A 12,500-nucleotide genomic window follows, 5' to 3' on the forward strand; every position below is an offset into this window, starting at 1 on the left:
TCAGGATATGCCTTTTTAAAGACGATACTTGAATGCAATGTGAAGGTGTAGAGTCGTTGTAATGAGTTACTATAATGGGATGAGGTTATCTAAAATGAGTACAAAAATGATCAAAAATGACCCTGAATGACATTGAAACTCGAGAAATGTAGGTGTTACAATACGATTTAATTATACGTTTTGTGCGTTTTTTAATGACGGTAGGGTTGTGAACTCCTCCTCGCTTTACTCTTGTATGAGCTGCATGTGTTGCCTGACTCCACCTATATGAATGGCTTTGTTTGTTTGTTTTGCTGTGTGTTTACTCGTGCTGTATCCATGTTTGCACATCTGAGTGGCTTATTGGCCACGGCGCACCATGCACACACACATCCCCCTTGTTGTTGTGTGATTATGCGTGTGGTGATGCGTGTCCGATAATGTGAATGACTGCAGCCGTAACCAACCGTAACGGACTCGCCGCACAGAATGGGCCAGCCAGCGAGGATTAGGTTCCTCTCTCCTGAGAGACCGGTCTGAATGTCCAGAGCAATGCCTTTGATTAACGGATACCGCATAAGAAATACAAAAGACTGGGGGGGGAATGTGGCGCAACCAGTAGCCCCGACAGTAGCTTGATGCCTATGTTGGACACAGGTTCGATTCCGGCCTGATGTCATTTCTCCTGTCCACTCCCCACCTCTTCTCCCTCTCATTTCCTGTCCTACTCTTCACTTCAACTGTCGATTAAAGGCCAAAAAGCCCAAAAAGAAATCTTAAAAAAGAAAATACAAAAGACATCCTATCCAATAGTCTGTAGAAGCAGAGGAGTCCGGTTCTTCAGCACCACAAGAGGAAAATCTCTTCTCCTTCTCTCTCCTCCTGTTCTTCTCTCTCCTCCTGTTCTTCTCCTTCTCTCTCCTCCTGTTCTTCTCTCTCCTCCTGTTCTTCTCCTTCTCTCTCCTCCTGTTCTTCTCTCTCCTCCTGTTCTTCTCTCTCCTCCTGTTCTTCTCCTTCTCTCTCCTCCTGTTCTTCTCCTTCTCTCTCCTCCTGTTCTTCTCCTTCTCTCTCCTCCTGTTCTTCTCTCTCCTCCTGTTCTTCTCTCTCCTCCTGTTCTTCTCCTTCTCTCTCCTCCTGTTCTTCTCCTTCTCTCTCCTCCTGTTCTTCTCCTTCTCTCTCCTGCTGTTCTTCTCTCTCCTCCTGTTCTTCTCCTTCTCTCTCCTCCTGTTCTTCTCTCTCCTCCTGTTCTTCTCCTTCTCTCTCCTCCTGTTCTTCTCTCTCCTCCTGCTCTTCTCCTTCTCTCTCCTCCTGTTCTTCTCTCTCCTCCTGTTCTTCTCCTTCTCTCTCCTCCTGTTCTTCTCCTTCTCTCTCCTCCTGTTCTTCTCTCTCCTCCTGTTCTTCTCCTTCTCTCTCCTCCTGTTCTTCTCCTTCTCTCTCCTCCTGTTCTTCTCCTTCTCTCTCCTCCTGTTCTTCTCTCTCCTCCTGTTCTTCTCTCTCCTCCTGTTCTTCTCCTTCTCTCTCCTCCTGTTCTTCTCCTTCTCTCTCCTCCTGTTCTTCTCCTTCTCTCTCCTCCTGTTCTTCTCTCTCCTCCTGTTCTTCTCCTTCTCTCTCCTCCTGTTCTTCTCCTTCTCTCTCCTCCTGTTCTTCTCCTTCTCTCTCCTCCTGTTCTTCTCTCTCCTCCTGTTCTTCTCTCTCCTCCTGTTCTTCTCCTTCTCTCTCCTCCTGTTCTTCTCCTTCTCTCTCCTCCTGTTCTTCTCCTTCTCTCTCCTCCTGTTCTTCTCTCTCCTCCTGTTCTTCTCTCTCCTCCTGTTCTTCTCCTTCTCTCTCCTCCTGTTCTTCTCCTTCTCTCTCCTCCTGTTCTTCTCTCTCCTCCTGTTCTTCTCCTTCTCTCTCCTCCTGTTCTTCTCCTTCTCTCTCCTCCTGTTCTTCTCCTTCTCTCTCCTCCTGTTCTTCTCTCTCCTCCTGTTCTTCTCCTTCTCTCTCCTCCTGTTCTTCTCTCTCCTCCTGTTCTTCTCTCTCTTCCTGTTCTTCTCCTTCTCTCTCCTCCTGTTCTTCTCCTTCTCTCTCCTCCTGTTCTTCTCTCTCCTCCTGTTCTTCTCTCTCCTCCTGCTCTTCTCCTTCTCTCTCCTCCTGTTCTTCTCCTTCTCTCTCCTCCTGTTCTTCTCCTTCTCTCTCCTCCTGTTCTTCTCTCTCCTCCTGTTCTTCTCCTTCTCTCTCCTCCTGTTCTTCTCCTTCTCTCTCCTCCTGTTCTTCTCCTTCTCTCTCCTCCTGTTCTTCTCTCTCCTCCTGTTCTTCTCTCTCCTCCTGTTCTTCTCCTTCTCTCTCCTCCTGTTCTTCTCCTTCTCTCTCCTCCTGTTCTTCTCCTTCTCTCTCCTCCTGTTCTTCTCTCTCCTCCTGTTCTTCTCTCTCCTCCTGTTCTTCTCCTTCTCTCTCCTCCTGTTCTTCTCCTTCTCTCTCCTCCTGTTCTTCTCTCTCCTCCTGTTCTTCTCCTTCTCTCTCCTCCTGTTCTTCTCCTTCTCTCTCCTCCTGTTCTTCTCTCTCCTCCTGTTCTTCTCCTTCTCTCTCCTCCTGTTCTTCTCTCTCCTCCTGTTCTTCTCTCTCCTCCTGTTCTTCTATCTCCTCCTGTTCTTCTCCTTCTCTCTCCTCCTGCTCTTCTCCTTCTCTCTCCTGCTGTTCTTCTCCTTCTCTCTCCTGCTGTTCTTCTCTCTCCTCCTGTTCTTCTCCTTCTCTCTCCTCCTGTTCTTCTCTCTCCTCCTGCTCTTCTCCTTCTCTCTCCTCCTGTTCTTCTCTCTCCTCCTGTTCTTCTCCTTCTCTCTCCTGCTGTTCTTCTCTCTCCTCCTGCTCTTCTCCTTCTCTCTCCTGCTGTTCTTCTCCTTCTCTCTCCTGCTGTTCTTCTCTCTCCTCCTGTTCTTCTCTTTCTCTCTCCTGCTGTTCTTCTCTCTCCTCCTGTTCTTCTCCTTCTCTCTCCTGCTGTTCTTCTCCTTCTCTCTCCTGCTGTTCTTCTCTCTCCTCCTGTTCTTCTCCTTCTCTCTCCTGCTGTTCTTCTCTCTCCTCCTGTTCTTCTCCTTCTCTCTCCTCCTGTTCTTCTCTCTCCTCCTGCTCTTCTCCTTCTCTCTCCTCCTGCTCTTCTCCTTCTCTCTCCTCCTGTTCTTCTCCTTCTCTCTCCTCCTGTTCTTCTCCTTCTCTCTCCTCCTGTTCTTCTCCTTCTCTCTCCTCCTGCTCTTCTCCTTCTCTCTCCTCCTGTTCTTCTCCTTCTCTCTCCTCCTGTTCTTCTCTCTCCTCCTGTTCTTCTCCTTCTCTCTCCTCCTGTTCTTCTCCTTCTCTCTCCTCCTGTTCTTCTCCTTCTCTCTCCTCCTGTTCTTCTCTCTCCTCCTGTTCTTCTCCTTCTCTCTCCTCCTGTTCTTCTCCTTCTCTCTCCTCCTGTTCTTCTCTCTCCTCCTGTTCTTCTCCTTCTCTCTCCTCCTGTTCTTCTCCTTCTCTCTCCTCCTGTTCTTCTTCTTCTCTCTCCTCCTGTTCTTCTCCTTCTCTCTCCTCCTGTTCTTCTCCTTCTCTCTCCTGCTGTTTTGTCTGTCTCCTGTCCTCCTGTTTTACTTGTCTTCTCTCCTCCTGTTCTTCTCTCCTCTGTTCTCATCAGTTCTTCTCTCCGCACCTTCTCCTCCCTCTCTTCCTACCTTCCTCCTCTCCACTTCACTCTCTCTCTCTTTCCCTTTCTCTCTTTTTTTCTCTCTGCTCTCCACAAAGAAACAGACGGATACACTCCTCATACACATGTAGAAACACACGAGGCTGAGGTAAAGATGTGCAGACTCACACTGAGAGCACTGCTCATGTAGAAACACACGAGGCTGAGGTAAAGATGTGCAGACTCACACAGAGTGTAGTGCTCATGTGGGAGAGCTGCTCTGACCACAAGGGCTTTCCTCTCTCGGAGTGCAGCTCTGGGACAACGTCTCTTCTGCGCCGAGAAGGAGTCACTCACGTTAATCGGTGGTTTTGGCTCGGGCTTCGTGCTGTTTGCATGTGGATAGGGAGAGTGAGTGAGAGAGAGAGAGAGAGAGAGAGAGAGGGACTGAGTGTGTATGTATGGTTGGTTGTGTCTTGGGGGGGTGGGGGTGGGGTGTTTAGAAGGGCTGCCACAGGGGTGAATGTATGTGTGTGTGTGTGTGTGTGTGTGTGTGTGTGTGTGTGTGTGTGTGTGTCTTGGGGGGGTGGGGGTGGGGTGTTAAGGGGTGTATGTGTGTGTGTGTGTGTGTGTGTGTGTGTGTGTGTGTGTGTGTGTGTTGCAGGGGGGGTATAGATGAGGTCCTGTGGCTGGTGTGATTGCTGCCTGCCATTGCCGATTTCCCTCGTGTGTCAAAGCGGAGAGACATGAGACTCACAGGCGCCGTCACAATTAACCCCTCCTTTTTTCACCCTCACACTCAAGACAGTCATGCAGTCACACACACACGCGCACGCACACACACACACACACACAGTCACGTAACCCGAAGGCATGCTCACACACACGCACACACACATAGACATACACACACACACACACACGCACGTACACAAGAGTTCAGCAATGACAGGCGCTGTCACAATTAACGCGGGACAACCCCTCCATTCTCACCCTCACACTCAAGACAGTCATACAGTCACACACACACACACACACACACACACACACACACAGTCACACAACTCGCACGCATGCTCACACACACACACACACACACACACACACACACACAGTCACGCAACCTGCACGCAGGATCACACACACACACACGCACACGCACACGCACACGCACACGCACACGCACACGCACACGCACACGCACACGCACACACACACAGTTAGCATGCATGCTCACACACACACGCACGCACAAACACACACGCACGCACGCTCACAAGACTTCAGCAATGACTAGTATTCACAGGGCCTGTGCTGCTTTGACATTGATGAGTATTAATGTGACACGGCATCCAGAGGGGGAAATAATGTTTGCCAAATTAAAAACTTGGACCACGCTGTGGTGGCCTTTCGTCCTGAGAGAAAAGCTGAGGGAAAGGTTGCTATTTTTCACCATTTTTTTTCCTCCCCACTTCATTTTTACTTACCTTGATTTCTTGGCAATCATCGGTCCGGTAGAGCGTAGCATTCCTTCCGACTTTATTAAAGTGACACCCTTACACACAGGCTCTGGGGACGAACTCACAACAACACCACTCCAACCTGATCCCGTCTCACAGAACACACGTTGGGTTTATGATGGTGAGGCCGTTGTTGTTGGGCTAGCCTCAGTCATGGCCTCAGTACAATCTCTCTCTCTCTCCCTCTCTCTGTCTCTCTCTCTCTCTCTGTCTCTCTCTGTGTCTCTCTCTCTCTCTCTGTCTCTCTCTCTCTCTCTCTCTGTCTCTCTCTGTGTGTCTCTCTCTCTCTCCCTCTCTGCCTCTCTCTCTCTCTCTCTCTCTCTCTCTCTCTGTCTCACACACGTGTGCACGCAAGCCCTTGTGTTTTCTCTTGGTTCGGGGATTGCGCAATACCTCCCTGGCCTTGCATGGAGACGATGGATCTGGAGGAGAAGGGTGGAGGTTGAATGTGTTTTCGCAGAACCGGGTTTAATCAGAACCTTTTGCTACGACAGTATCTCACAATCCGTATGGACTCGATCCCAACGATCCTCTCTCAGCTCTTCTAACAAAACGCCGCTCTGCACATCCACACTGCACTCCTCTCCATTTGGTTCTATTGCTGTATGTGTTCCATGTATGTTTTTGTAGTGTAATGTAGTTTAGTATTTACTGTTCACTGTCTACTCTGCTCTGCCATGCAAAAATCCCTCTGAAAAAGGTGAAACCTCTCACTGGTAACTATGGCGACATACCTTTTGGGAGGTTCTCACCACTGTCTCAAGGCATTTTTGACCTTAACTGCTACCTGTAGTTTTTGTTCACTAGTTCTTGTGGCCCGTTAGCGGGCGAGCTAGTTAGGACTTTTATCTGTTCTCGCTTTTTGTTAAATGGTGACGGGAAACCACTTTTACTCTTTTCTTCTCTCTCTTTCTCTCTCTCTCTCTCTTTCTTTCATGTATGTTTTACACACTGGCACACTCCACACACCCCTGTTTCCCTCCTTCACACACACTCCCTCCTTCCTCCTCCTCCTCCTCCTGCTCCTCCTCCTCCTCCTGCTCCAGCCGACACTCCTGCCGCCCCGGAGGAGAAGGGCGCTTGTTTCCGATTGGTCGGCTCGGGGAAGCAGTGCTTGCACCCGGTGTCCACTCAGCTGAGCAAGCAGCTGTGCTGTTGCAGCGTGGGTAAAGCCTGGGGGCCCCGCTGTGACAAGTGCCCCCCACCCGGAACAGGTAAGCCTCAGCTCTACCACCACCACCACCACCACCGACAAAACCATCACAACCATCACAACCACCTGTCTAGCACCACCACCACCACCTCCACCTGTCTAGCACCACCACCACCACCACCACCACCTCCACCTCCCACCACCCATCGCACCCCAGCCTTGCTAGCTTGCTTGGTGGGCTGTGCAGGGTCTTGGCGTGGCGTAGGGGTGGTCTCCTACTTCATGTCTATGCATGTGTGTGTCTCCCTCCGCTGCAGCTATGTAGAGCCTTCTGTTTTTACCAGCAAACACGCTATCACAATGTTCACACACCCTGTGTCTTCACACACACACACACACACACACGTACACACAGGCACACAAAAGCGTTCTTCTCTTTGGCCGTATTCAGGTGGATGTGTGTGTGTGTGTGTGTGTGTGTCTGTGTGATCATTTGTTTGCCTAATCTGGTGTGTTTGTTGTTTTGTTTACTTTCAGTGTTGTTGTTGTTTTAGTTATTCCAATGTCCTTCGGGGTTGAGATAGAGCGTTAATCACTGTTGTGCTGCCACGCACTAATACGATGCAGCGTTGCTGTCAGGGTCCTCTGCACTCTGGTGCAAATCATCTAAACGCTGAAAATGAAACAAAAGCACATCACTTCGACAACACACTTAATCATAGATGTGTTGAAAAGAATGCAAATCAACACTTTTCCACGGTCTTTAACAGTTGAAAACACCCATATTCTGGGGTTCTGAAGGTTTAAAAAATATATTGGGTAGTTGCTCACAGGTGGCTATGTGTGTTGGACGTTTGGGGTTAGATTAAAAAGCTGTTAAAAGCGTGTTTATGAAACATCTGCTCTACTAATCTGGGAGCAGGCTCGTGGTCGACGGACAGGTGGGATTAAAGTCACGGGCTTTCCCACTCCTTGTTTTTACTCTTTCCCCCCCTCCTCTTTGTTTCAGACCGTGACTGTTCTCCGAACATTTTCAAACGGAAGCTCCCGTGGATGGTTTATTTTGATTATTGATTTTCACGGCGAGCGCTTTGTTTCCGTTGGCGCTCCGCATCGTCGGGACAGCTGTTTCTGCTGTCCTCGCTAGACGTGGGCCGTCTGTTGGTACATTCTTTGCTAAATCTCCCCAGCGCTCCCTGACACACACACACACACACACACACACACACACACACACACACACACACACAGCGCTCCCTGGCTCAGGCCGTGAGGACAGGAAACAAAGTCTCGCTTCGGCTTAAGCATGTGTTCCTCCCTGAGATGCCGTTTCTGATCTCCGAAAGTTCTCCGAAAAAGGAAGGACCCAGCTACACTGTGTAACATCAACACACACACACACACACACACACACACACACACACACACACACACACACACACACACACACACACACACACACACACACAGACCTCTCCCGACCCCAAGCCTTGACATTTGAGGATGCTGTGTTATTTCATTGTATTAAAACAGTAGGCCACTTACAGGGAGTGGCTTTCCTTATCTCTATGAAAAGAAGAGTCACTGTTTCTCTTTATTTCCTAAATGGGAGTAGTCCCTGTATCTGTCACAGAGGAGCGAGATGGCCATGGGACAGGAGGTCTGTATTGTTATGGCTGTTCGTGCTAAAGGGACAGAGTTCTGTTGTCATCGTGTAATCAGTGTGCAAGGGCGAGTATTAGAGGTATGTGACTCTTCCGACGCGTGACAGGAAAGCAGGGTCTTTGGGTTCAGAGGGAGATGTCTGTGTGTGTGTGTGTGTGTGTGTGTGTGTGTGTGTGTGTGTGTGTGTGTGTGTGTGTGTCTTTGGCTTCAGAGGGATGAGAGGTTTTGATTATCGAGGAGGCTTTTAGGGCGTGCCGTGATTTTCCTCACGTTAATGCTGGCGTGAAGAAATCGGCGGCAGCCCACACAGTGTGTATGGAACACGCACTTCATTCTCGACGGGAATCATTAAACAAACCATAAAGCCATTGCGTTTTTATTGTTTTGGGCACATCGTCCATTATTTTCACCCTTTTATTTTAATGAGTTTATTGTGCTTTCAATTACTCCTCATTGCTTTGCGTTGTCCATATAATTTGTGAAATACTTTCCACCACCACAGCTTCAAATGGTCCAGTGCTTTATGACAACACATATTAAAGCTTTGGATTAAACCCATAAAACTAATTTTTTTTCTTTCATTCTTCCTGTCGCCCTTCCTCAGCTCTGTTCAAAGAGATCTGCCCCGGTGGGATGGGCTACCACGTCACCGGCCACATCAAGCCCAAGCCCCAGCCTCAGCCTCAGCCCCAGCCTCAGCCCCAGCCCCAGCCTCAGCCCAGGCCCCAGCCTCAGCCTCAGCCCCAGCCCCAGCCCAGGCCCAGGCCGCCCTATCAGGAGCCAGTCCTGCCCCAGCTGCCCCTCCCCACTGCACATAAACCCGTGGAGGCACTGAGCGTGACCGAGAGGCAACTTCCTGATGTACCAGGTGAGTCCATCAAGCAGCCATTTTGAGGACGTCAAACCTGGTTCTCCAGATGAGTCCCTCAAGCAGCCATTTTAAGGAGGTCAAACCTGGTTCTCCAGATGAGTCCCTCAAGCAGCCATTTTAAGGAGGTCAAACCTGGTTCTCCAGACCTATCTAGGGGAAACCTCGAATGAATGCTAGCTTCAGAGAGCAGGTTTCATAAAGAGCCTCTAGGCTTAAATGTTTGCAGCCGAGCTGACCAGTAGGAAGTCTTTGCCAGGATACTTGGGATAGAGGAGTTTCTGTTGTTTGTGATTGTTCACAGATAAATGTCTGGCTCCTCAGTGTCTATTGGGTGTCTTTGTACCTCATCAGCAGGTTATCGTGACCAACAGTGAAAAGACATATCTGCTGACACTGACAGGGGAGAGGGGAAGAGTTGGCAGTGTCAGAACAGGCAGATTCATCCAAATTACCAAGCACTGCTCACACACACACACACACACACACACACACACACACACACAGAACAGGCAGATGCATCCATATTACCAAGCACTGCTCACACACACACACACACACACACACACACACACACAGAGAACAGGCAGATGCATCCATATTACCAAGCATTCAGACAGAAGGGATAACAGGACAGGCTCCGGTCCCAATGCAACAACTCCAAAGGTCTACTCAAGTCTAAGTGTGCTTCCCACAATGTACCTTAGTAAGGAAGTAAGAGTGGGTAAGAATCCTCTACTTTATATTTGTTCACATATTATCCTTATCCTGACCATCACCCGAGTGTCATCTGAAATGTACTTGATTCTAATTATCAATGACTCAAGGATTATGGACATAGTATTTAAGGCAACTCTAATAGAGTTAAGGCCTAAAGATGATGCCTAGGCACCTCCAGACGAATGATAGCGAGGGGCTTATAGTGTTTCATCACCCAGTCTTAGCCAGAGCTATCAGCTCCTCAGTGCCAAATTCATTTTAGGCAAGGACAACTTCTTTTCTCCTGCCATACCACCCCTACCCCCCCCCCCCCCCCCCCCCCCCCCCCCTCACACATTGTGAGTGTGTCTGAGACTGTGAGGACAATTTTTGTGTCGTGTGTGGGTGTGTGTGTGTGACAGCTTAATTCACTTACTCCCCAAACCTTTTTGTGTTTGTGTGTGTGTGTGTGTGTGTGTGTGTGTGTGTGGGTGGGTGGAGTTAACTTAGCTCTCCGAGTGAAAGATATCATCCATATAGCTTTTATAGCCTATCAGCAAAACTAGCCGTAAAATAACATGGGCCTGAAATACGACATGGAGTTTGGCCAATTCCATTTCCCCCCTCCCTTGCTCCTCCTCTCTGTTAAAGGAAGACAGCCTGAGCACTGTGCCCTTGCTGTGTAATTAACATTTGTCCGTCCTCTTGGAGTGAGATCATATTTCCGTGTCTAGAGTGACTTTGGAGCCAGTGAAGGTGACAGCCTTCTAATTCCAGCGTCCGTGATTGTTTCATCTGCAACCCTCTGGGCAAGATGGGCTTTAATTACGTCCAGTTATTAATTTGGTATAAAGCCCGAAAGGTCCCTAGTCATGTCCCCTAGTGTACTTAAGGCATATAAATGCTCATGTCCCCTAGTGTACTTAAAGCATATAAATGCTCATGTCCCCTAGTGTACTTAAGGCATATAAATGCTCATGTCCCCTAGTGTACTTAAAGCATATAAATGCTCATGTCCCCTAGTGTACTTAAAGCATATAAATGCTCATGTCCCCTAGTGTACTTAAGGCATATAAATGCTCATGTCCCCTAGTGTACTTAAAGCATATAAATGCTCATGTCCCCTAGTGTACTTAAGGCATATAAATGCTCATGTCCCCTAGTGTACTTAAGGCATATAAATGCTCATGTCCCCTAGTGTACTTAAAGCATATAAATGCGATGTGCGTGCATCACATTCAAGTGTGTCTTACCATCTTTGTTTTGTTTATGTTTTTTATTTATTTTATTTACTTCGAGCAGTGGTCACAGTGGCCCCGGAGCAGGTAGGTGTGTCACTCACGGCCATTACAGCCTACCCAGCATGCAGCAGTGTGTCTCTCTTACCGCCGCAGCCTGGCGCTCCTCTGTGGCCAAACTGGCGCTCACCCTGCCGGCACGCGGCAAACGGCAGCTCTGCATGAGGTCAGCAATCGGCACTGCATGACTATGATCTGCGCTCTGCTCTTTCCGTCTCATCCGAAAAAGAAAAAAGAAACGCTAAACGAAGAGCTGTGCTTATGCCCAGCTGCCACCCTGTGAATTGAGATATGTAATGGGTTCTTTTTTTTTGTTTAAAAAAAGCTATTTGTCTACTTGTTCACACCGTCCATTTTCTCCTCAGCTGTGTTTGTTTCGTAGGCTAAAAATAAGACAAATTTGTATGTAGCGATACGTCAAACATATTCCTGCTATATAGTTTCACTTTTGTCTGTCGGAGCACTGCTTTGATGCCAATGATAGCTCTGTACTGCTCAAGGTCTTTCTGTCATAGAAACCTCAGCTTTTCTCTTTGCTACAACCTTTACTGTGGAGCCTTAAGCACACACACAGAGTGCACATCCATTTTCATTCAAAGCTTTGAGTGTGGTCCAAAAAAAAGCCCTAAACGCATTTCTTCTCATTTAGTGTTAGGCTTTGCAAGAAGTCGTAGGAGAATACTTTGTGTAGTAATGAGACAGTCACAACGAATCCCTGAAGGCACAAGCAGATCCACTTTGTTTCATTTAGCTGGCCCTGGCTTAGGAGAGAACGTGAAATTGATAGATAAGATCATGAATGCTGATTTGAATTCTTTAAACTTTCACCACTAAAAGGCATTTCATTCATTTCCACTGATGACTTCTCCCTTGCTTGCAAAGTGACAAAGATCTCTTCGAATTGCACCATCTGTTTATAAGTTTAATTACGTTCACATCGCAGCCCTGGAGGTGTTTTCGGCCTTTGAGCGCATTAGTTATTGCCTTTCAGATTTAAAGCTAATTGTGTTCTCTCTGTTTGGTGACTGTCCCTAAGAGATTTGCTAGCGAGCTTGGGATATTGTTTATTTACAAAGTTTTTTTCTTGCTGAAGCCTGGACGTGATTCTCTCTGTGGGAGTTGAGTCAGCATCTTGGATATGAATGGGGTACAGGGAAAACCACAGTGTCTTAAGAGATATTACAGGCACGCCCTTCAGGCATATTGTCCTTCCTCACAAACATTCTGTGAGCAGAATTTCACAGGCCCTTTTGTGCGGATAACTTTAAAAAATACACACTGTACAGAAATGCTGACTCTTTGGAAGCCTTTTTTATTATATAATATATAAAACAGGAACACCTGAATTGGTAAAGGTTTTCATAGCACTAAGATTTGTTCCTGCCGTCAGACTGTCTATGGCTGTCTCGAGGATCGGCTCTTCGTCACGTCTCGCTTCCTCACTGTCTCTCGCTCGCTCTCTCTCTCTCGCAGTCCCACCGCTGCTCTCGCTCACTCGCACCTTCCTCTGCAGTTCTGCACCAGCTCACCGACTCGCTAGTCTCCGCAGCACTCGCAAGCAGGGCCGCTCCTGCGTTCTCACCGCTCACCGGCTCGCTAGTCTCCTGCGTTCTCACCGCTCACCTCAGTGGGTCTGTCAGCAGGTCGTTATAAGGCATGCTCTGGCACTGCATGAGAGGCAGCCTCGAGAGCCGAG

The 12,500-nt window shown here is 48.4% G+C and overlaps 1 protein-coding gene across 1 annotated transcript in view; it reads left to right on the forward strand.

Moving 5' to 3' along the window:
* ltbp1 (latent transforming growth factor beta binding protein 1) overlaps positions 1–12,500 on the forward strand; it is a 148,431-nt gene that overhangs the window by 83,675 nt on the left and 52,256 nt on the right. Inside the window, exons 11-13 of the mRNA XM_080848469.1 lie at positions 6,168–6,335; positions 8,544–8,807; positions 10,809–10,831. Of these exons, the coding sequence (XP_080704595.1) occupies positions 6,168–6,335; positions 8,544–8,807; positions 10,809–10,831 (455 nt within the window). The remainder of the gene's footprint in view (positions 1–6,167; positions 6,336–8,543; positions 8,808–10,808; positions 10,832–12,500) is intronic.

Source organism: Sprattus sprattus (assembly GCF_963457725.1).
Source record: "Sprattus sprattus genome assembly, chromosome: 12".
NCBI classification, from domain to species: Eukaryota; Metazoa; Chordata; class Actinopteri; order Clupeiformes; family Clupeidae; genus Sprattus; species Sprattus sprattus.